A 25,333-nucleotide genomic window follows, 5' to 3' on the forward strand; every position below is an offset into this window, starting at 1 on the left:
GAGTGTTTTGCTATTATCCAGACGGATGGCTGCTATGGGCAGCTATCTTCCTCTTCCGAAGCAGGACGTTACGGTTGCACGCTACACGCATACGTTAGAATGGAGGGGGGGGGGTGGCGGACAAATGAACTACACAGATCAGGCAGGAGCCTTGTGAGGTACTCTCCGAGAAGGGACACGGACCACGCGAAGGTGGGTGTACGTGCTGAGAACAGGTGTTGGTAAACCAATGTACACGAAACACAGAAAGACATCAGGAGACACAATTAGTTTATGTACGTGAGTGTACTTGCATGTGTGAGTGATCTGTGATTTCTGCATCAGAAAGCAAAAAGAAAAGAAACCCCACTGAATGGAACAGTTGCCCACAGCACCAGCTGCCAGAGGAAATACTATCATGAGGGTTTTGGTTTCCACCTTCTAGATACGGAAGTTGTGTCGGAAAGTTTAAAAGTGTTCATCCCATAGAACTTCATATTACATAGAGGAATAACCTTTAAGTAACTACATTACACACATTCATATATTCAAGTCTTTAAAGAACACCTCTGCCATTGGGTTTGGGGGAAACATGGTTCATAGACACAAGGAGGACGCTTCTTTTAAAAAGTGTAGAATAACACTGCTACAACTCATCTATAGGGCCGGACAGGGGCAAAGCCCACGACTATGTGATAGCACAATTCCTGCCACTGTTGAACATCCAGCATTATTTATTAGAATTGAAGATGGTGGGTCGGGGGTGGGGGAGGATCATGGGGAAGAGTTAAGACACAGGAAGGAAAACAGAACACAACTTTTCTTCAAGTTAAAGTATTAATGCCAATAATCCTTTTATTAACAAGTGTATTTGAAGTTTTAGAAATGGAAGTGTATTAATCAATTTTGATATGTAATCATAAATAGACGGTAGGCTCAAACCTAGGTAAATAAAGGGTTAATTTTAGTAAGCATAAGGCACTAAAGCAGCCTTTATATTTTCTCTTGGAGACCTAGTTATCCGGAAGAACAAATTTGTTCTTAAGCTGGTTTCAGCCCATTAGGTACAAGATTACTATTGTACCAATGCCTATTTTTGAATGCATGTGCATATATGTGCATTTTAGTGCATAAGTGTGCCTGTCACCAGGGCCTAAAGATGGAAAGTTGGGAAAGCCGAAGCCACTGCCCCTTGTATGACACCTCCAGGAGGGTGTGAAGGCCTGTCCTTCCTTGCTTGGGCCATAAATAAGTCTACATTTTTTCAAATCACAGGGCTTTTAGAATTGTTCATAATATCACTAAATATCTGAAAATGTTAAAATCTAGATTAACTGTTTCATTTGCTTTTTATATATATGTGTATATATATATATATTTATATATATGTACATAACACACATTTTAAAAAATCCCACCACCAAAGCCTTTTTTTCTGTAAACTAAACTTCTCTCTTAAGCCCCAGCCAGCTTTAGTCTCCCTGGATTTGTGTGTTCTGTATCCAACTAGTAGAACAAATTAAATAACTAAATATTAAAATACTGTAATTATATTCATAGCAAAAACAAAAAAATAGACATTGATACAGTATAAATCTCACTGTTTTCAGGTAGATGGCATTAAATGGTAAAGATTAATTATAAGCAGTTCTGACATGATCCAGTTTTACAACAAGGTTTATATGTTAATTCTGTACACTTTTTTCATTTTTTACCCTTTTTTGAAAATAAGCTATAGTAGAACATTAGTGTCAACAAAGACACATCCTTATTATGTTCTATGCAAGAGAAGCTAATGTGGGTTACATGCAAATCTATCTCCATTAGTTGAGGTGGGGCGGTCTCCTGCATCACCGATCACCTGACCGCCACCGTGCAACGCTCAGAAGGGGACGCTATGGCCACATGGCAGTCCACAGAGGAGTTTACAGGGGGCCTTAGGACACTGGAACAACACTGAGGTGGTGAGAAGCCAGGAGCAAGATGCCCAGATATTTCCAGGGTATCTTACGGCAGGACTCTTAGTCTCCCACACAGTTTCCTAAAGAAGGTCCGCATCGTTTTGGTTACTAGCCTAGTTTAAGTGGAGATACTGTGGGCAACTTGAAAGAAAGGACATCGGGCACACAGGCTGGGCTGGAAAGCGGGGAGAAAAGACCACAGATAATGTCTTTGAGGATTTAAAAAACATATTTATAATTAATTTGTGAGAGATGTCAGACAAACCATAAGTAGCTCACTGAGTTAGTGGTTTAGTTTGAAGTCTCATGTTACAGACAGTTAAGTCCTTATTTAGAAAAAAAAAAAAAGGCCTTTATACCTATTTACAATATACACAGTTACTTGCAAAGAAGTCAGATTTACAACCATTTTCTAAAAGCCTTTTTTTGTTGGTGGTGGTTTTTCCAAATAAGGATGAGTAGATCTATAAAAATGAGACGCAAGAAAAGACAGTTAGTAAGTGAGGATTTTCTCTTGGAGACAGCTACTGGTAACAGGGAGAATCGGACACTGGGAAAGTCGCTCCTAGGAACCACCTCCTGTTGTTCTTGTGCTGTTCCCCCGAACAGTGTCCGCCCCGCTGCTGCACTCTACACCCGTTTATTCACTGATTCCTTTGAATTCGACACTTCAAACACGTGGTATGAAGAGAGGCGTAAACGGAGACTGCTTCGATGCCCTCCGAGCTGTGAGCCGTGACCGGGGAATCAGGAAGGGGGTCTACAGACCGTGATCAGCAACCAGCTTGTGGAATCTTCAACAATTCCGAGGCCCGTCCTCCGAACCCCTCTCATGCTGTAGGTTATAGTAACAGTTCTGACACACGCGCACCGGCGATGAGATTTTCAAGCGTTTGATCTCCGACTGAAACCGACTGCACCTAAAAGAAAAGCAACATCAAGTAGTTACAGGTCCTTGCCACACAAGTTTGGTCACTGGGCCGAGAAACACAAACTTAGAAGTTGAACAGAAAGCTGGCACCGTAATGCCCAAGACACAGAAGTATAATGCCAGAAGAATGCCGAAGACGTACAGGTTTGTGGCGTGTGGCTCACCCGGGACCAGAAAAAACACCATATTATTCGTTTCAGTGTATGAGGAATAGTAGTATTAAACCAAGGCAAGCTCTTTATGTGACTGAAGTGAATTTTTTTTTTAAAGGCAAGATTTCCCTACAGGATGAAGCCAAAAGATCTGAACAGCTGTGAGGCCATTCTTCCCATGAGGGACAGGCTCTCAGGCCCTGTAAACATGGGAGAAACGTCAACGTCTTTACTCAGAGCTTAACTTTTTTCTCTTGGCAGAAGATTTACTACTCGTTTTGAAAGACTCTTTGGTCACTATCAAGTTCCTCTGGGCTTTTAAACACTGTTTGATCTACCCCTTGGTGATTTCTTGAACAGTAGTTTGGCTTTTCTGTCTGGTCCAAATGTTCTCATTTTCTGTTTATCTTGATAGAATTCCTTGAAGTAGACCCTACTTAAGAGGTGTTCAAATTCTTTAAAAAATATTCCTCTTCCTGGAATAAAGCAGGGTGTGACCTTGGATGTGGCATTTAACCACTTTAAGCTTGCCTTTTCGTGAGACTGAAATAGAAAATTATTTTCCTCCAATGATCTACCAGTAAAGGTGTCCAGAGGAAAAACAAAGTGTCACCAGCTTAAGGGGTTTAAAGGGCTGTTCTTGGACCTGGGACTTTGACGACAGCCCCAGAAGTTCTGACAAACTCTCGGGAAACCTAGGTGGCTCAGTTGGTCAAATGTCCAACTCTTGATTTTGGCTCAGGTCACAAGACCAAGCCCCACATTGGGCTCTGTGCTGGGCATGGAGCCAGCTTAAGATTCTCTCTCTCCCCTTCTCCCTCCCCACTGCTCACACTCTCTCTCTCTCTCTCTCTCAAAAAAAAAAAAAAAAAAAAAAGTGCTGACAAACTCTCCCAACAACTGAGGGACACAAAGAACGTGGGCAGGGCTCTGCTCTGCCTTCTGTGTCTGCTCTATCAAAATCAATCACTGTGGGGTTCGTTTTTCAAATACAGTCTCCACCGGACATCTGATAGCAATGCGTAATTTAAAGAATTATCTACCTTTAAATAGTATTTGGAAAGTTGAAACATGACAAGGAATAATGTGTGCCAGTGTACATACGGGGGTGTTACTATCAAAAATTACTAGATTATTAGGTTTTGTAGAGTGGGCCTCTCAAAGCACAAAACCCTGAGACAGAATCCTCTGCCAACCTCATAAAAGTCCCATAAGGAATGGCTGACACCAACATTCTGTCTACCTCATCTTGAATCGGACTTCCCAGGAAAAAGATTTAAGACATTAACCTGGGGGGTAAAAAAAAGACACTACAATAACATCTTTTACTGAACACCTATATTGCCAGACTTTACACTTGGTGTTTTATAAAATTCACACACATGATTTCACTGTTCTCTCAGCACCTCTATGAGGAGAGGTATAATTATCCACATTTTATGGATAAAAAAACAGGCCTAGAGAGGGTTAGTAACGTGCCTGAGATGACACAATGGACAGGAACCCAGGGAGCATCTGGTCAGTATATACCAAGGACCACACCGTTTCCAATATGCTGGTGCGCACAAGACCTCAGTAACCGGCTCAGAAACAATCACACAGCTCATGATTCTGTTAAAGTATTTCTAGAGTTAAGCAGTGTCAGCATTAGAGAGTGCTGCCTGTGGGGTCCTTTCCGTGGTCTGCCACAGAACAAGAGGAATGTACACACACATGTGGGACCGCAGTTTGGAAAGACAGCATCCAGATTAACAGTGGGGGACAACAGACTCCCTACACAAGGGAATTAAAACAGATCCTCACTACAAACCATACCTCCAGATACACTCCAAGTGTATTTGGACCCAAAGACCTAAGTGTGAAAAACAAAACCCTGAACCTCATAAAAGAAAATAAACAAAGCTGTCTTTATGGTCACAGGGAATGATTTCTTAAGCCACAAAAAAGCAAAAATCACAAGAAGTAAGAGATGTGACTACATCAAAATTAAAGACCTATGTGCCAGAAAAAACATATATAAAGTGAAAACGCAAGCTACAGACCAGCAGAAGGTATCTGCAGGCTGTAGAAAAGACAAAGAATTAGAACCCAGAGTAAATAAAGAACTCCTCAAGTACAGAGGGGGAAAAAAGACAAGCAAACCTAAAAGGAAAACGGGCCATGTTACCCAAGAGCAAACTCAAACAGCCAACAAGCCAATGCTCAGCTGTTCCACATCAGCCGTACTGCGAGTTACAACAGCAAGTGACGCAGCTCCCAGCCCAGCCGGAGTGAGCGCCGGTGGCAGTCCCTGGCCCACAGAGATGGGAGAGCCTGCCCAGCCAGCCCGGGATGGTGACAAGCAGCACCTGTTCCCAAGACCCATCTGACAGCATCTATGGCAGCTCAGTTTGTGATCCGTCAGCTCTAGTTGGAGCTCCCTCCTCTCGGATGCTCCAGCTCACCTCTACGCTCCAGCTCACCTCTACAGCTCACCTCTCGGGAGGGCGTCTGTTAGGGTGTGTCCTGCAGCCCCGGTCAGAGCACTGGGAATGTGCACCAGTCCCCTAGGAGTCCACCAAAAGGGAAGTGGATGAATTCTGACACATTCACGCAAAAGACAGATGAAAACAGCTATGTGGAGTTTTACTCAACAGTGTTGAGTAAAAAAAAAAAAGGAAGTTACAGGAGGTACAGACAGCATGCTGTATTTGTGTAAAACGGAAACCCCACAGAACAATACTGTACTGTTGTTTATGGAGACAACACACACTTAGAGTAGAAGACTTGGAGGGGAGGGGCGAGGGGTGAGAACACACAACTACAATGTTTTATAAGCAAACACAGTGGTACAGCAGCACCTCCCCGTTCTGAGTCACGCAGGACCAGGTGTCTGGGTTGATTCTTTCCATATTTTTCAATAGGACAGAAGTAGTTCACAGTTGTGATAAAAGAACAAGGGGAAAGCAAAGGCTGGTTTAGAGCGTCGCGGCACTGTGTGCTGGGGACCCCGGAGCACAGGAGGAGCTCCGTGCAGGGGTGTAATCCACATCTCAGGGGGCGGGCCCATAGAAATTCAAAACACTGGCATCTCATCTTACTTCTGGCAAAAGAGCTGGCCGCAGTTCCTGCAATGGTGCCGTCTTTCTGTCAGAGAAAACCGCACAGAGCAGCCGGAACAGCTGTCTCCTCCTTCATCCTTCACCCAGTGGTCAGCAGCAGAGCGGCCGGGCTGGTCACTCACAGACCAGCTGAACACTCGGCCTCGACTGTCACCAACGAGGATCCTGCTGTGATCCCTGCAGGAGACACAACACAACCCACAGAGTCACCTTGGGGAAGGCCACCACACAGCCACACAGCTGAAGAGCGCCCCTGTCACTCTGGAGATTCTACAGGTTTCTGTGGATGTGTGTGCTGGGGTGGGGGGCTGTGTGTGTGAGGAGACGAAAATAGAACCGAGCCCGAATTTACACTCTTGTCTCAGCTCTCTGGATCAAATCTCGCTGTAACCTTGAAGAACAGAGATTTTAAACTCCATGCACTGTCTTCCGCTGACTGGCCTGTTCAAGCAACGCCTGATACCGCAAATGAAATGTTTCCCCAAAGACGGGTTTGGATGTGTGGATGGACCGGGGCTAAGCAAGTGACTCCTTGGGGCGGGGTGGGGCGGGGGAAGGGTACAGCTGGCAAAGTCGGGCACTTACTTGGAGACACCCAGGGCGGTGATCTCTGCGGGGTGCGCATTGTCCTTCCGATCAAAGGCCGTGTGCATAGTTAGCTTGCTCCTGAACACCAGCTGCCGTTCCCACCGGTACCCTGGAGAGCAAAAGGGCAAGACAGGACACCCTGAAGTGGGAGAAGCCAGCATTTGGTAGGCGTGCCCTCATACGGTGGCCTTGCAAGCTAGGGGGTTGCAATGTCCAGTTAGAGCAGCTCTCCCTGTCCCAGCAGCCACTGCCTTGATGCCAGGTAAAGCAGTCTAGCTTAACACCAGTCATGGGCCGGGTCAGAACACCCCGTTCAAAAAGACTGGGGAAATGTCCAACCCAAGAAGACAGAATCTTTCCCATTGAGAACCATGCCTCTAACTCTCTAATAGGCAAAGCTACCCATACAGACAGTTTTATTTACTTATCTGTAATTAGTAACTTGCCCATTTTCAAAAGCGTTCATGGTTTGTGAAGGAAGGAAGTTTTTGGTGGGAGGTGTTTTAGAAATGCCCAATGTACAGCAGACACCACTGTGGGGGTAAGAAACTGAAGAGGCCTTCTCTGTGGGTGGCTGACGTAGGTCACAGGGATGGCGTGCAGCGGGGATGGGGTGCTGGGAGAAGGAGAGCCCACTGCCTCACTCCACCAGCCCTCATGCCACCCATAAGGAGCAACAAAATGACTGGATTTCAAGTTACCGGGCTTTAGTCTGCTGTAATTCCGTACTTCCATGGGGTTGGGGTGAGGGTGGTTAAGGGGACCCTGCAGATGGGCTCTGGTCTGGCCCTCCGAATAGTTAACAAATATGAAGCCATCCTTCTCATCCAGGCTGAGCTGGTCGGACCAGCGCCTAGAGTCATCGGAGCCGCTGTCGGTGCACCAGACAGCCGCTGCTCGGCAGGAAGCCGCCCGGGGCCTGTGGCTGCTGCTGCTGGGCTGACTGGGCACGTCCTTGGGGTCCTGGCTGGTGCTCTGCTCATCTGCTTCCGAATCGCTGCTGTCCTCATCCTGGGCTTCCTGCCCTGGGTAATGCACAGGGAGAAAGAGGAAACACACACACACACATTATGGTTAGACCCAGCCTTGTCCTACTGCTGCTTTTCTTCTGTAAGTTAAGACACGATACACACAGCATTTTAAACTAAGCAGAACAAAATTTAAAAAAAAAAAAAAAAAAAACCCACCAGAATTTTCAGCTAGATTACATATAGCAAAAAGGAAAAACAAAACAAAACAACCCCCCCCCCACCCCAAAAAGGAATTTCTGAGTTTAAAGAATGCTTTGGCCAAAATTCTTAGGTTGACATTCCTGGTTTACCATCTGGCCCAAACCTGCCTTTGCAAACTTCTCAGCGCCTGCCGCATGCTCCCTACCACAGTTCAGCTGGCTGGCGCTGACTTTGTTCTCCACAGAGTCCTGCTCCCCCTCACGGTGAAGGCTGCCTGTGTGGCTGGCCCTACTAGACCCCTCTTCCCAATCTCGTGTTCCCATGTTACCTGTCTCTCAAGGCACAGCTCCAACACTGTATTCTCTAGAATCTTACCTGGTTCCTGCAGCTGAAAGGAGTTCCCACTCTTCTGGACTCCTTAAACAGCTGTACGCCCCTCGTGTCTGAGTTCTCACCCCCAGACTATTACTTTTGGACAATCTTTCTACAAGACAGTGGTCAGCTTGAGAGAAGGGGCCCCAAGCACAGTGTCTTTCATGTGGCAGTGAGTATAAATGACTGCCTATAGATGAATCAATTATTGATGAAAACTTTATAGTCTATTGATGTGGGGTTTTCCCTTCTTCCCATTGTTATTACGCATTTCCTCAACCCAACTCCCTACTCTCTTGCAATAGAGTCTGCTGGAGAGAAAATTTATAAGAAATAAATATATAGAATTAGAAAAAAAGAAAAGTAGGAACAAGTGTACAGGCACCAGCTCACTCTAAGTATTTTTTTAGCAAGAGAAATTACTTAGTTTGCCTTCCTTGTACTAACACTAGTAGTCTAGTTAGCTAATTTTTTTTTTCATCTCAGTGGCTTATGACCACGAAATTTAAGGTCTTCATTGATGAGCAGTCTTAGAAATGGCTTTCATTTCCGCTGAACCACTGGCTTGCCTTCCTTTTCACCCAGGTAACTGCCTTCGAGCCATGCCAGTCCTATGCCGTCCAAAGTCAACCCTTCTCTGTGGGCCGCTCTCCCCTCTGCCACTTCTATCAAACTCTGTCCATGATATGAATATATAAGAAGAAAAAAGACATACCAGTATCTCCTTCCTAAATGTGACCTCTCTACCTTATTCATCTCATCTTCTGCCGTTACTCACTTAAACCTTTGTTCAAGGAAAGGGCAGACTTCTCCTAGGACTGCTTAATCCACTGTCTGATACCCAACAGGTAACCCCCAAATACTAATGGAACTGAATTGGATTTTTATGTCCCCAAACACCCAGATGACCTTTTTAGTGGAGCTGCAACGGACTATGCAGAAACTTACGTGCACTAAGGTACTATAAGCATTAAAACGCCCTGCCCATTGGATCATTTCTGTTTTCTGGCAATGAAAGTAGAAACTATTTTTGGCTTACAAAGACAAGTGATTTATGCCTTCCTGATAATAAGTCCTTTCCCTCATATCATCAAACTCAAGTGGAATTCTCAGTGTACAAAAGTTAATCACACAGAAATAATCTGAAGGTCAATGTTAAAACCCTGTTCCTCTTGGTTTAGAACCAATCGTTCTAAATCAAAGGGGGTAACTTTCTGGAGATGAGCAACCCAGAGCAGATCTCAGCCTGGGTTAATGGCATGGCTTCTAGTCACTCTGTATAGCAATCATCCATCTCTGTATTCCTTTGGAAAATCTTTAAGGGTTGCATAAATAACAGGTAATAATAAGAGTACAGAGCACTAAGCTTCAGTCTGAATAAAAGCCCTTTTTCAAAGGCAGGACTAGGGTGGGGATTCTGGTCTGCCTCCGTGAATACCTTACAAACATGATGCCAGCCTGTCACAAAGACTGAACCCGAAGTGACGAGCACAACAGATGTGGGACTGGGGCCGTCCGACCTGTCCACCCCTGCGCCCTCCAGGTATGCTCTGTATTTTCTGAAGCGAAAGCCTGAGCCTCTGGTACCTGGGGAAGCCAGCGGCTGTATCAGCCCTACTAGGATGAGAAAGTCAAGCACCGATACTAGCACACCACGTACTGCCTGGTGAGCTGGCCAACTTGCGGGGTGGCCATCCCACGACCTCCCGTGCTGGGGGGCAGTCGTGCCTCTGACAGCCACACTTGACCTTAGGCCACGGTTTATGCTATTTGATGTGAGTTTATCCACAGTGACTTTAAACAAACAAACAAGAAATATGAAAACTATAGAATAATTAGAAAGTACCCAATACCTATTTGTGCTTCTGGACAGTCTTCCTGCATTTCTAGGACTTCAACAGGTTCAGGAGCTGGTGTCTCAGGAACTTGCAAAAATTCCATTCTCCAAAACTGAATTTAAGTAAGTATGAGAATAAAAAAGTTAAGCAGCTTAAAGAAACAATTTACATGTGACTGGATGAAGATGATCTCTTGGGGTTAAACAGGTTTCTCTTATGTCTATGTCTTATGTCTAATTAAATTTCCCTCTTGAAAACTGTGGGAGAGAACTATGCTCCCAAACTGGGCTCCCTGAGATGTTGATGGGTGTCTCGTGGTGGAGGGAAAAGGACTGTGGTCAAGTTAAGTTGGAACAACATGGTTCAACTTACTGGTTGAACACTTACTTCTGACAAAAACCCAAGAGCCTTGCACACATGAAGGCATACAGTAAGCAGGATCCCCAAACGCATCTGAGTGTAGAGCTTTCCCCTAAATGTCTCATGAATGGAGTTCTCTGAAACACGGCTCTGGAGATAGCAGATGTCGGGGTGTGCCTGTTGTCTGAGGTGCAGGGTGTGTGGGCTGGGGGCTGAGAGCCTCATCTTTGCTCAGCCAGTGTGACGACAGGGCACCAATCAGCTGCTCTCTGCTTTTACAAAGAGCACAGCTCAAGAAAACAGGCACAAAGGAAAATCTCCTGAGAGACCCAAGTATTTGAAGAGACTGTGAAGGTAAATAATCCGTGGGTTCTATTGCCTGCAGACGCCCAACACAAAGAAAACTACGAAGGGGATAAACTAGGATTCAGGTGAAGTCAGGGACAGGGACTGGACAACGTGGGTCCCTGGAAAGGATTTTCCAGCTGTGATTCTCTGTAGACAAGAGACACTCCCTGTTTTCCCCAAGAAGCCATTTCAGAGGCCGAAAAGCCAATACTTTTGCAATTTCCATTTTTAGCAATCTATGGTGTCATGGAAATCATGTTTAAGTGACCTTGGGTGAAGCTGTCCAGTGGTGAGTGGCACTAACAGATCGACTCAGCAGTAAGGAAAGGGGCCGAGTCACCGATGTTCCCCTTGTCTGAGAACACGGCGGCTGTGGCTCATTTGAATCTGAGCAAGAGTTTGCTCACTACCATCACCACCTGTTCAGGTATCTTTCACCGCAGACAGCTCCATGGGTCTCAGGTAATCAGGGCGGCGAGCGCCTAGCACATTTCATTATAGCAGACTTACCCGGACCACGCCGTCTGAGTGTCCCGTTACTATGACGTTCTGTGTGTCCCACTCGTTCATCTCGGACACGCAGCAGCAGACAATCTGCTGGCTCCTGCCTGTGAATGTGTTCACGCTCACAATCGGGTTCCCATTGATGCTCCACACGTGGATGTATGTGCCAGCGCAGGACACGATGTCCCCCTGAGAAGGTAAAACAGCCTCTTCACTCTCTTTGCTCCCTGTGTAGCACATTCTGGTTTCAGAAGCAAAGTCAACCTTTGGCTTAGCTCTCAAAAAAAACCTTTTAAGTTCTTCAACCAGTGGCTCGGAATTTCTGAGGTAGCCTGGAATTCAGTGCTTGCTGACCTAAAAACACACCCCGAACGAAGAGGCCTCTTAAAGAATTCATGGGGGAGTGGATGCTATGGCTGGGGTGGTCTCACACACAGACACGGGTAGGAACCTGTCCCCGCTCTCAGCATATGCCCTAGCACACTGCTGCATTGTGCTTTACTCCTGGGAAAGCTGCCTGTGACCTAAGGAGTGAGGCACTACTCTCATGCCTCGCTTTGTTTACAAAACCCATTTCTACCTTTCATTTAGAGCCAGGAATCCACCTCTGCTGAATTTTACAAAATGAGTCCAATCACCAACAGCATAAGGCAGAAGAGAAATCTCTCAGTCTAGATACAGTTGTATCTCCCTTTTCAATAAATAACGATGAAATGTTGGCAGCACTGTAGCATCTCTCTTTACAGTTTGTATTCATAATAAGGGGAGGAGATGAGGAAAAAAAGAAAATTAGAATATATGTCACTTCTTGGCCAACTGGATAAACCTGCAGACTCCCTAAGCTGTTACCTCAGGTTTTCGTAAGCTCCAAAGATAGAAAAGAACAAGCTCTTCCCTTAAACTCGACTAGGCAGGGCTCTACCCAACCTGGTGAGAATCCCGCCCACTCCTGCTAGAGGAATGAAGACACTTCCAGAGCATCTACTGTGTGTCAGTTCGAGTAGAGGACACTTCTGACATTCCATTTCATCATGTCAACACCTAGGAGGTTAGCTATTACTAGCCCTGCTTTGGGAGGGAGCAAAGTCAGGTGCATAGACTTCAAGTAATCTGCCTAACATCACAGGATAAAGATTTGAATCCAGCCCTTTCTGGCCCCAAAGCTTATGTACCACACCATGCTGCTTTTCTTATACCCAAGGCAGCCTGATGTCACTGATGCTAGGCACTGACTCCAGAAATGCCCTGGGGGATCTCAGTACAGCCCGCAGGCACATGGGGACCTACAGAAATAGGAAGACGGCCATCCAAAGCAGGGGGAAACTAGAAGCTGAATAGAAGCATCAACTCAAGGAAGAAGGGAAGAGGGAGCCAAGGACGGCAAGATAAGGAAGCCTTGGGCTTTCCCAAACCACCCTGTGCTGGTCTTGCTACTGTTCTCTTCTTCCCGCTGTCCTTCTACCACAATGGCAAGAAGCAAACCAAAACCCAGACAAAAGTGTTACTTAGCCAAGCACTGCTATGTCTACCTGGGATTCAGCCACTGAACCACCTTGGACAGTGAGTGTGAGCAGCTGTGCTGTAATTAATGGCCTCAGTCTCTGCGAGAGAGGAGAGGCCGCTGCTCCATTCTGCCCTGTGTGAGGCGCAGCGCTCCAGGGTGCCTCAATGAGAGCATTAGAGAAAATCCTGCGGCTACGGGCACCAAACACAGGAGGAGCTAAAGGGCAGCCACAAGGTCGCTGATGCCCCAAATGCTGACTGAAATAAGCACACTTGATACTGGCTGCAAAAATATGACAGAAATAGAAATCTTTTCATGCATTATTAAGAGATACAAAAGCACTGTAAAAGGGAAAAATCAAACACATCTGTGGTGTCTGCTGCAACCACTGCAATCCATTGCAGAATAACTTCATGAATAATGACCAACTATAAATGAAATTCTCAGCATTTAAGTGAAAAACGACTCTAAAACAAAGCGCTCAAAATTGTGCCATGAAGCATTTGATTCAGAGGAACCCGGCCAGGTTAGAGCTATTCTGCTGTAAAGCTCTTAGGGACATGTGTTTGTAGGACCAACCCAAGATGCTGTTGTAAAAGCATCTCAAACTTTTCAGATATACCAAAAAATGAATTTGATTTTTACCCCTGCATACTCCCCCTTCCTTGCCTGGTCTGACCGCTCTTACTATTATCAGATATTCTACGTGCCATTCACTACAACTAAATTTCTTTTTCCTTCTTCTTTGACTGACTACAAGGTATTGACTAAAAGCACACTACTTGGTATCTTCTGGCAGAAATTAATGATGTTACATTCCTCCAAAGGAAAGCTGTCTGTGTGGGTGATGATATGATGTGGCTACGTGGGGTGACACAAGAGGACCCCAGGACAGAGCTAAGGGTAAGGGAGGGAATGAGTATGCAGAGCGAAGAAGCAGTGAGGCTGGGGAGTTCCAGTCAATCTGCAAGACTGATTTGCATCGGTGGGCATTACCAACATATGAACTCGGTAAACTGTCCTGCAGACACAGGGACCTTAGTCTTTGTATAACCTGCCCCTAGCTTCTCCTGTTGCCCCACACAGCTCAGCAATGACTCTCCTCTCCTCACCCCACCTCAGGTGGGTCTGGTCTCCATGGGGGACTCCCAGGCCTGTGCATTTATTTTATGCTGACTCACTTATTTATATATAAAATATTTATTTTTGAGAAGAGATAATATTCTTCAGTAAGCTTGGGATTAACTTTGCAAAATAGTCCTATAACAATTCTGCTGTTTGGTTACCCAAATGTTACTCTTTTCACCTTACATAGTAAATAAAGAATCTGAATGTATTTCATAAAAATTTCAACATAATTTTAACATTCTTTTTTTTCCCCTAAGATTTTATTTATTTATTTATTTGACAGAGAGAGAGAGAGAGATCACAAGTAGGCAGAGAGGCAGGCAGAGAGAGAGGGGGAAGCAGGCTCCCTGCTGAGCAGAAAGCCTGATGCGGGGCTAGATCCCAGGACCCACAGATCATGACCTGAGCCGAAGGCAGAGGCTTAACCCACTGAGCCACCCAGGCGTCCCACAATTTTAATATTCTTAATAGACCCAACAAATTCCTTATTTTAAAAAAAAGCCTATTCCAGAATGTGGTTTTGAACCAAATCTTGCTCTTCAAGGTATGCAGCAATAAGTGTATTTTAAGGTATTCGAGTTACAAACTTTAATATCCATTTTCTTTTTGCATAAATCAAAAACATGTAGTAGCATTTATGAAATGAGTGTCTATCAACATAGAAAACACTCAGAGCCATTTTTTGTTTATATTAGCCAGAAATACTTGTCTTCCCAACCGTAAACCAAGTGGGCAATTGAATACTTACTGTTAACTCATTGATACAAAGAGCAGAAACTGGAGCTCGATGGCCTCGGAGCTGGGTTAGGAAGGATAGTTTGTTCAGATCCCAAATGATGCAGGTTCGGTCACGGGACCCGCTGACGATTATGTGATAGGCCAATGATGCTGTGGCACAGGTGACAGTGTCCGTGTGGCCAAGTAAGGCCTATGAAGGAGAACAGAAAAAGCCAGGGTGATCACCATGACTGTACTCCTTGAGGGGCTCCAGAAGGTCCTGGATGTACTAGGAGGGAGGGGAGCGTGTGCTGGCAGTAGCAGTATCTGCCACGTCGTCTTCCTTCTTTGCTGACTGTACATGCCTCAACCTGCCAGGGGAACAGAGAAGTCTGGGGGACTCTGGAGGCTCTGACCTCCCTTTTTACATCACTTCTTTCCCAGACCTGGATTAGAATCTTAGAAGGGAGAATGGCAGCTGCCACCCAGTTTGGGTTTCTTCCACTCGTTTCTACACGGAAATGCATTAGCTATGGCCCCCGCAAAGGACAGAATTTAAACTGGGCATTGATTCTTTTCTGCCACTGTCTCCTGTTCATCTAAGGAACTACAACTGGATGGATCTTTAAAAAAAATGCACACATGGTGAGGCCTGCATGGTGATTATACATGGTCCTAGCAAGATGAAGGGAAGTGTGCTGAGCTCCTGTTACTAACCTGGACACATCTGTGCCCAAGAGATCTTCTTCAGACTAGAACAGGAATTCTGTCTTTTGCTAGAACATGAAGAGAAACAGGACCCAGGGAAATGGCAATGTGGGAGAACAAGCATTTCAGAGAAGATTCAGATTACTGTTAAGAGCTCCTGAGTATTGGGGTACCCGGGTGGCTCAGTCGGTTAAGCATCTGCTCTCGGCTCAGGTCATGATCCCAGTGTCCGGGGATCGAGGCCTGCATGGGGCTCCTTGCTCAGTGGGGAGCCTGCTTCTTCCTCTCCCTCTGCTCCTCACCCTGCTTGTGTTCTCACTCTGTCTCTCTCTCAAATAAATGAATACAATCTTAAAAAAAAAAAAAGAGTTCTTGAGTATTTAACTACTTAAATAATGAGTTGGCTTACAATTTTTGGTCATACATAAATCCTTTCTGCATGCTTAGCAAACCCCAGAAGGCTGTTTTAAATAAGAAGTGACTTCTCCTGAGGGGTTACTGGCTGGCACACTAGCTTCAAAGTCTACTTTCTAAAAGGAAAATATTATGAGCCAGAGAGTTTGGATCAGCAAACTACAATGTGAACCCTGTATTTGCTTATATCAACACTATCTTTTTATGTGGCCCATTTTTAGACTCAGCAACCACTGACGTTTCTGGGTGATACACATGACCCGTGGTGTAAGTGCAAGGGGTTCCATCCCTTCCACAGACATTTAAGACACCACTGTCTACATTTGGCTTGAAATAGCCTTAGAGTCCCACAGAACTGAATTCACATCCTGGCTCTACACTAAATGTGACTGGGGCATGTGTCTGAATCTCTTCAAGCGGTGGTATTTTCAGGAATCAACAGGGTTTATCAACTACCCTGCAGAATCGTGAGGACTGGAGTTTTTCATTTTTAAACTCCCAGCATAGTGCTCTGAACATAGTAAGTGCTCAATAAATGACAGATATTGTTACACTACTTCTCAAATTTGTCTTATACACTTAGATGTATACTGCATCAAAAAAACTTTATGGCAAATTCACTCACAAATCAAATGTTAAAAAAAGGATGGCCTAATTATAAATGGTATCTTGCTTTAGGTAAAATTTTGTGAAAGTAGATAATAAGTAATCAAATGATAAATGAGGAAAGAGATAAAAAAGAATCAAAGATTTACTGGTTCGGCTGAATGGAAATCGCCCAGAAGGAAAATAATATGAATCAACAGCAAACATAATTTTGATTAGAAAAATCCAATTTACAGGCAACACAGCTGATCCTGAACAACATGGAGGTTAGGTATACCGATCCCTGACACAGTCAAAAATCTAACTTTCGGGGGGCACCTTGGTGGCTCAGTGGGTTAAAGCCTCTGCCTTCCGCTCAGGTCATGATCCCAGGGTCCTGGGATTGAGCCCCGCATCGGGCTCTCGGCTCAGCGGGAAGCCTGCTTCCCCCTATCTCTCTCTGCCTGCCTCTCTGTCTACTTGTGATCTCTGTCAAATAAGTAAAATCTTTAAAAAAAAAAAAAATCTAACTTTCGGGTGCCTGGGTGGCTCAGTGGGTTAAGCCTCTGCCTTTAGCTCAGGTCATGATCTCACGGTCCTGGGATCGAGTCCTGAATCGGGCTCTCTGCTCAGCAGGGCGCCTGCTTCCCTCTTTCTCTCTGCCTGCCTCTCTGCCTACTTGTGATCTCTCTCTGTCAAATAAATAAATAAAAATCTTAAAAAAAAATTTAAAAAAAATCTAACTTTTGACTTTCTGAGTAACTTCTGACTCCCCCAAAACTTAATTACCAATAGCCTACTGTTGACTGGAAGCCTTACTGATAACAAAAATAGTCATGTAACAGATATTTTGTATATGTATTGTATTCTTTTTTTTTTTTTAATACTTTATTTATTTATTTGAGAGAGAGACAGTGAGAGAGAGCATGAGCGAGGAGAAGGTCAGAGAGAGAAGCAGACTCCCCGTGGAGCTGGGAGCCTGATGCGGGACTCGATCCCGGGACTCCAGGATCATGACCTGAGCTGAAGGCAGTCGCTTAACCAACTGAGCCACCCAGGCGCCCTATGTATTGTATTCTTATAATAAAGTAAGCAATAGAAAATATTACTAAGAAAATCCTAAGGAGAAGAAAATACATTCACTGTACTAGGTTTATCAAAAAAAGTCTGTATATAAGTGGACTAGGACAGTTCAAACCCCTGTTGTTTAAGGCTCAAATGTATTACTTAAATACAGTAAAATTTACATGTATGTTAAGATTTTATTTACTTATTATTATTATTAAGATTTTATTTATTCATTTGAGACCAAGAGATACATAGAGAGAGAGCACAAGAGGGAGAAGCAGACTCCCCGCTGAGCAGGGAGCCCGACGTAGGGCTCAATCCCAGGACCTGAAGATCATGACCTGAGCCAAAGACAGACACTTTACCAACTGAGCCACCCAGGCACCCCTTACTTATTTTTAGAGAGAGAAAGAGAGAGCGCTTACACAAGTGAGCATGGGGAGGGACAGAGGTGGAGGGAGAGAATGAGGGTGAGAATCTCACAGCAGACTCCACACCCAGTGCAGCCTCACGCCGGGCTCGAACCCATGACCCCGAGATCATGACTGAGCTGAAATCAAGAGTCAAGAGTCAGATGCTCAACTGACTGAGCCCCCAAGCTCCCCTTATTAAAAAATATATTACCTAAAGACAGCTTGCTTCAGATTTTAAAAAAGGACTTAGATCATTTTTAGAAATAGTACCGCCTGATTTCATTTCCTTTAAAGACCCATTTCAAGCAAAAGAACATTATTTTTTTGATTTTGTCCATTATATCTGAAGCACCTTGGAATTAAAGAAGCTTTGTAGTTTCTCTAGAGTGCAGGCTGCCAGGCTGGGTATGTCCATCTTCCGTTTATTCTGTTACCTGTTTGAGAGTGAGGGTCTTAGCCTTTTCTTTCGAGGTGCCCATCTCCCAGACACATACAACTGTGCTCGTTCCACCTGTGATGACCAGCTTGGGGTTGGGGCAGATTGCACAGAGAATCTGGCCCCATTCAGACAAACATTCGTAAACAGTCACCACCTGTAAAATAAAACAGATGTGAGACACATATGCCATCAAGTACTATCAGCTTCTGGATCCCAGTGAGCACAATGAGTGAAGGAGAGCCCCCAGGCAGGCGCCTCACAGGCAAACGCATGTACACTCTGGGCTGGATTCACTCTGTAGCATTTCCACTGAGGCTCTGCCCTGAACCCTGAACCCTACGGCCTCCCAAATACAGCTGCTGTGAGAAACCATAATGAAAAGGACTTTGTTCCTAGTGGGTGTCTCCAGCTTCTCTAGTCCTAGAAAATGACGTTCCAACTATGATGCTGTATACAATACAGGGGAGAATCTGGTAGAAGGATGTGTTTGCTGTAGCCAGTTAGAGGTAAGTGGGAAACAGGAGGGCTGCCATTTAATGAGGTTAACTAAACAGGGTTGTGTCACAGCGCAATGCACAGACTTGCGCAAACTAGATCCTACCCGCCATCAGGAGGGGACCAGCAGAGGGCAAGCACAGGGCACCAGACGGGCACGACGCAGGGCCTCTCAAGAGCTGCTACGGGACTCCACATGGAGGCTGCTGCCACCTGGTTGATGGGCTGACGGGTTTTCCATCCGCCACTTAAGCGTACTGAAGCAATAAGTGGGCTTTCGGTGATTTACCATAAAGAGGCTCTTGTAGTGGTCAAAAATGTTGACTACCTGGCTGGCTAAGGACCTCTTGGAGGAACTCTTTGTGGGGGAGGGAAACTGTTAGAGCTCAGTACACAACTTTTCAAAAGTGGCTTGTTCTGTAGGAAACCCACCTTGTCCACTAGCTCCTTTAACCTGATCTCATGCTGCGAAGCTCTCCCTTCCTCTGGGCTCTGGAGGAGCAGGTGACTAGCCCTTGGCCTGGGCTCTTCCCATCCCTTTCAAGCAGGATATCCAAACCACAAAAGAGCAAGATTAAACGAGTGATCAAGAAACAATGCAAACCTTGTCTGACTCATAGGTTCCCAGCCTGCAGCTCAGGTCGGCATAGCCCCAAGCGAAAGTTTTGTTCCAGGTTGGTGGGATAAGAACCTTATTCTGTTCTACTGCAAGAATGCCTTTATCTGTGCACACTATTTGGCCCACAGGCTCCTTAAGTTCTGTAAAAAAACAAATCAACAGATCAGAATAGGGACAAAGAAAATGAACCTCATGATCTTACAGAGGTTGTCATCTCAAATATTCCTATGAATCAAGCCTCTTAACACATACATTAGGACAAAATGGCCTTAGAGGGAGAGTCTGGCTTCTGAGTCTCTGCTGCATGATGGACATTGACCCTGACAGGTGTTCTGCAGGGCTTCCTTCTGGCCTTCCTGTCTCTTGACCCCTCTGGGGTTGGCTCCTAGCAGTTGGCCTGTCTTCTTGACCATCAGGACTGCACAGAGTAATCGGGGATGCTCTCCAGAATCTGTACACAGACCTTCAACCAATCTAGGCCTGCAGCACTTCCCACATGATATCCAGCCTTAGACTTCCTAAAGGAAGGACATGCCATCCCCCAAGAGGTCTGACTCCCTGCTGAGCACATCAGTGCTCCATGACCATCACTGGCACTGAGTGCAGCTGGCACAGGGGGGGTCTGTGTCATGAGCCAAAATGGCACAGAGCTGGTAGCCTATTAATTAACCAGACTTCGATACTCCAATTTTTAGATTTAACAATGGCAACTTCAAGACTCTACAAAAACCTTTGTTCACTCTAAGAAAAATATCCACCTGGAAAAGCATTTTGTTGCTTATTTAAGATTGTATTTACTTATTTGGGAGAGAGTGAAAGAGAAACAGGGAGAGAGGGAGAGCATGAGTGGGTGGGGGGCAGAGGGAGATAGAGAAGCAGGCTCCCCACTGAGCAGGGAGCCTGATTCAACCAGGACCCTGGGATGGTGATGACCTGAGCTGAAGGCAGACGCTTAATGGACTGAGCCAACCAGGTGCCCTGAGAAAGTACTTTTAGATAACTCATAACCATATTAGATAAAAGACAGATACTTTAAGTTGGCATATTAAAAATGCAGTCTTTCAACTGCTATTTCTAAATTGGCAGAACACGTATAAATGAAGATTACAAAGGCTTTTCTACATATATAATACAAAGTTGAGCTACAAGATTTGGTCTATTGGAGTTTTCGCTACCTTAGCAGGGAGGAGAAATCTGTTTGGTTCTTTTTTTTTTTTTTTTTTAAGATTTTATTTATTTATTTGACAGAGACCACAAGTAGGCAGAGAGGCAGAGAGAGAGGGGAAGCAGGCTCCCTGCTGAGCAGAGAGCCTGATGCGGGGCTCGATCCCAGGACCCTGAGATCATGACCTGAGCCGAAGGCAGAGGCTTAACCCACTGAGCCACCCAGGCGTCCCTGTTTGGTTCTTTTTGATGAAAAAATCCAACAGACCAAAAAAACCCAACCCAAAACAAAACAAAAGGAGAAGGAGAAAATCTAACAAGTATTTGGTGTTTTATCACAAAAAGTATAGCACTCATTATAACCGACACTAATGTTGAAAGGCACATGTGTTAGGCTAATCACATGTGTGACTATTAACTACTCCCATAGAATCATGAAGCAAAGGCTGACTTTCTGTCACCTCACCTTTTACAGGTGTTAGAGAAGGCCTCAAGTTGTCCAGGTGATGGAAAAAGATCTTGTCACTTGTAGACCCCGGGGGGGCAGAGGCGCCTGTACTGTCTCCATTCAGTCGGCTCCTCACTCGCTTTGGAGGATGAGGTTTCTTAAATAACTGGGATGAGAGAGGATGACACGTTTTACAATGAACGCTAACATTTACTGAACCCTCTTAGATGCCAAGTATTATGTTTTTATTTCACTTACACTTCACAATGACCACTAGGCACTACATTGTCACCTTTCCCATTTGAGGAAAGAACTTTTAAGGAGACTCAGAAAGATGGTGGAGGTTTCCCATCTTAGCAAGCAGGGGTGGGACCATGAAAACCTGGGTTACCACCATGCTCAATGCTCTTCTGATCTCCTGACTTCTCAGGAGTAAATCAATCTACTCAAACTATAGTTAATCAACAATTACTTTCCAATGATTTTAAAAAGTAACCAGTTCTTTACAGTCAGACACCATTCTGTACCACTGAGGGAAGACTGACATTCTCTCTGAGTTATTTCTGGCAACACGGCCTTTCTTTATGTGACATCATTTTGGTATCTTTTAGATGCTACTAATTTGTTGAAAGTATGAATGCCTTCTTTTTACTTTGCAGTGCTGTAAGGGGAAAAAAAGAAAATAGTCATTTAAGATGACTATTTTTTAAATACCGTAGATCTTCAAAATAGGTACAGAGCCATTTCTGTTAGAAAACTGTTATCTGAGGAAGATATTTGGAAAATCTTAGATAAAATGAGATTTAAAATGACTACAAAACCTTCACACTTTATGAATGTGACATTCTGGATTTCCAGAAGAAAAAACAGAAAAAATGCTTTGTAAAGAGAAAGACATTTTAGGCACCCAAACATTTAAACCCCTTGTTCCTGTCTACATGTTTCAGGGTTCTGTTATTTTCTCTAAATGACACAGACTCTACAGTTGTATAAAGGACTCCCCTACTTTAAAGCATGTTCATGAATGGACATTTGCTGAAGAACTTTTTTTATACAGATATCACATTAATAAATTCTTTTTTCTTTAAGATTTTATTTATTCATTTGACAGAGAGACAGAGCAAGCACAAGTATGCAGAGCAGCAGGCAGACGGAGAGGAAGAAGCAGGCTCTCCGCCAAGCAGGGAGCCTGATGCAGGACTCGATCCCAGAACCCCGGGACATGACCTGAGCCAAAGCCAACACTTAACTGACTGAGTCACAGACTGAGCTCCTGTTGAAGAACTTTTAAGAGGACCTAAGGATAGAGCACCTCACCAGGCCAGGGTATGTAACAGTGTATGGATATGCTGACCGTTAGACCTAGATTTTCTAGGATGGCATACTTTGAAGGACTCTATCAGTCTCTCGAACTATAGTTCCCAGGCTCAGAGTTTAAGTCTGCCTCTTAAACTCAAAAGTGGGATTAAAATCTGTGACAGTGCATGTGTCTTGATTTTTTTGGTCAGAATATTTGTTTCTCAGAGGGTATGAAACAGTTCCTGTGCTTGTAACCCTCAGAAAAAAGGAAAGGCTTAACTACAATTCTTCAGCTGCAATTAGAGTTTATCAATAAGCATTTAAGTTTAAAAGCAAACACAATTCTGGGGTGCCTGGGTGGCTCTGTCAGTTAGCATCCGACTCTTGGTTTTGGCTCAGGTCTTGGTCTCGGGGTTATGGGATCGAGCCCTGCGTCGGGCTGGGTGTGGAGCCTGCTTGGGGCTCTCCTTCTCCGTCTGCAGCGGCCCCCCCCCCCCAAAGTAAACACAGTTACTCGGTTGGTAGATCAGACTGCACTGTGAGTGGTGCAGTTACAGGCTCTCCTGCTATCTGTCATCCAGAGAAAGGCCGTTATTCTGACTGTTCCCAAACATCGACCCTGGAAACCTCTAAGTTGGTTAATGTACAAAAAGGGAGCCCAAGAGAGGTAGTTGGGGCAGGAACAGAGAAGGATGGCTAGGCCAAAGTGCAGAGCCGAGGCACCTGGGAGAGGCAGGTAGTTTGAAAGGCCAGCAGAGCGTGCCTTTCCCGCGGGGCTGGCTCCTCCTGGTGCATCACCCCATCCTGGTGTGCCTGGTGCATGAAGTCTCTTAACAGGGCTGTGCTCACCGTGAAGGTGAGGGATCTACCGCATGTGGGTGCCAGGTGGCCATGCTCTCGGTCTTCCTGTGTGGGTTCAAGACAGTGGTCAGAGCAGCCAGTGCAGGGCTGGTTCTTGGCACACCTACACACGCACCCTCCTACCAGAGCACTCATCATACCTGCATCACTAATCTAATCCAGATCACTGTTGTCTGTCCCCTCCACTATCTCTAAGAGCTTCCGAGGTGATATTCTGCTCCTAACTTGGTTCCTCTACAGTGTGTGCATGTGTATGAGACTATGAACAGAATGATCTTTATTTTTCAGTTTTTATTTTAATTCTAGTTAATGTACATGGACAGAATGATCTTTCAAGTCTAAGTATGGGGGCACCTGGGTGGCTCAGTCAGTTAAGCATTGGCCTTCGGCTCAGGTCATGATCCCAGGGTGCTGGGATGGAGCCCTGTGTCACGTCGGGCTCCCTGCTCAGTGAGGAGTCTGCTTCTCCCTCTCCCTCTCCCTCTCCCCTGCCTTGTGTTTTTTTTTTTTTCTCTCTCTCTCTCTCATTCTCTGTCAAATAAGTAAATAAAACCTAAAAAACAAAAAAAAAAGTCTAAATATGGAGGCACCTGATTGGCTCAGTCGGTAGAGCATGCGACTCTTGATCTCAGGGTTGTAAGCTCAAGCCCCACACTGGGTGTAGAGATTACTTAAAAACAAATTCTTAAAAAAATAAACAAATAAAAAATAAAGTCTAAAAATGACCATGTCTTTCCTTGCTCAGTGTCAGCATTGGCTTCCTGCTGGTCTTGGAATGAAACCCCATCCTGTGTGCTGTGGACCCCCAGACCCCATCTTCTTCCCTAATTGTAGGTCTTGGGCAGATACAGGAAAGCACTCCCTGCACTCATCTGAGGGGAAATTCTCTGAACAACATTTCTATTTACCTGGCCTGCAAAAAAGGAGGAGAAAGCAATAATCTTGGAAGCTACTGAACCTATTAGGTGGCAGGGCTCTTCAATAAAAACTTAGCCTAAACTTGCTATATGGTCATTCTTCATCTACAGCAATACTAGAGCTTAAAAAATGAAACTGAGAGCCTCAATGATAAGAATATCCATACCTGTTTAGGGATCTGACCAAAGTTATTAATGAACCCTATGGTGGCTGTCTCCTTCAGTGGGTCATTTATGTTGTAGATGTCCACTTGACCCTCATAAAAAAGATGGTGGAAGACATTTACAGCTTCTACCGCGGCAGGGCCTTGCTGTTTATAGCCAAAGATTAAGTCAATCCACTCATGCAGATGGGCACTCACGTAATCACATTCCAAAGCCTGTAATTTCAAAACACACATTCAGTCATAGGCTGACTTTTATTACTTGTTCAGAAAGCAAAAGGAATTGGCCAGTGATCATAAGGAACTGAAATAACTAAAAATCGTAAGAACAATATCTGTAATTTGAATAAATGGGTGGTATCTTGTTCAAGGTCCTCTCTTTGTATTGTGGTCAACAACCCACTGAAATCCAAATTCAACCACAAAGGATGCTCCCATTACCTCTCGGTGGACTCGGATGAATTCCCGTGGGTCCCCTTTTGCCCACGGTGGAAGGATAACATCTCCCAGCTTGGTGCCATTTTGTTTACAGCCTGTGCAATTAGATAAATTAAAAAGACAATGAAAGATGGTAAATAAATAAAGTTAAGTAAGATGGTAAATAAATAAAGTTAAATAGTAACTTTATATTAAAGTAACACAGAAATAGTGGGTTAGATTCATTACCAGAACTATGAAATTTTACCATCAGAAAGGACCCTCTGAGATCCACTACTCTGCTATTTCCCTAGGTCTGCTTCTTAGAGAATTCCCTCAGAGAGATTATTAAGCATTAGCAAATCTGAGGGACCCACCCTCTCAAATGACTTCAGAAAATGCTGAGTCATGCAAAGTTAAGCATGTTTCTTCCTGTAAGACTCTTCAGAGGCAGAGCGCTTCTCCAGGAGGGATATTAGACACAATATTCCTGAAATTTAACTGACTGCAGGACTCCTTTTTAACGAAACATTTAGTGAGCCTACTGTTTTGAGTTTGTAAAAACTGCTCAAATTTTATCCCCTCAGGATAGCGCATCTGGAAGATCATTAGCAATTTCTCTTAAATCTTCTTTTGTTTGGGCTTTTCCTGAATGCTTAGAGCTTGG

General features: G+C 44.7%; 1 protein-coding gene across 2 annotated transcripts in view; it reads right to left on the reverse strand.

The window, feature by feature from the left end:
• Positions 1-1,516: 1,516 nt before the first annotated feature.
• The window catches only part of WDFY3 (WD repeat and FYVE domain containing 3), a gene marked incomplete at its 5' end in the record, with an annotated part of 176,668 nt that continues 152,851 nt past the window's right edge, over positions 1,517-25,333 (reverse strand). For both annotated transcript variants that reach the window (XM_080796083.1, XM_080796084.1), the window contains 12 exons: positions 1,517-2,860; positions 6,104-6,301; positions 6,710-6,821; positions 7,414-7,737; positions 10,110-10,206; positions 11,313-11,495; positions 14,687-14,866; positions 18,278-18,436; positions 19,382-19,536; positions 21,027-21,174; positions 24,253-24,465; positions 24,691-24,782. In XM_080796083.1, coding sequence (XP_080652209.1) covers positions 2,737-2,860; positions 6,104-6,301; positions 6,710-6,821; positions 7,414-7,737; positions 10,110-10,206; positions 11,313-11,495; positions 14,687-14,866; positions 18,278-18,436; positions 19,382-19,536; positions 21,027-21,174; positions 24,253-24,465; positions 24,691-24,782 — 1,985 coding nt within the window. In that variant the 3' untranslated portion in view covers positions 1,517-2,736. The remainder of the gene's footprint in view (positions 2,861-6,103; positions 6,302-6,709; positions 6,822-7,413; positions 7,738-10,109; positions 10,207-11,312; positions 11,496-14,686; positions 14,867-18,277; positions 18,437-19,381; positions 19,537-21,026; positions 21,175-24,252; positions 24,466-24,690; positions 24,783-25,333) is intronic.

The sequence above is a fragment of the Martes martes genome (genome assembly GCF_963455335.1).
Source record: "Martes martes genome assembly, chromosome: 2".
In the NCBI taxonomy this organism is placed as follows: Eukaryota; Metazoa; Chordata; class Mammalia; order Carnivora; family Mustelidae; genus Martes; species Martes martes.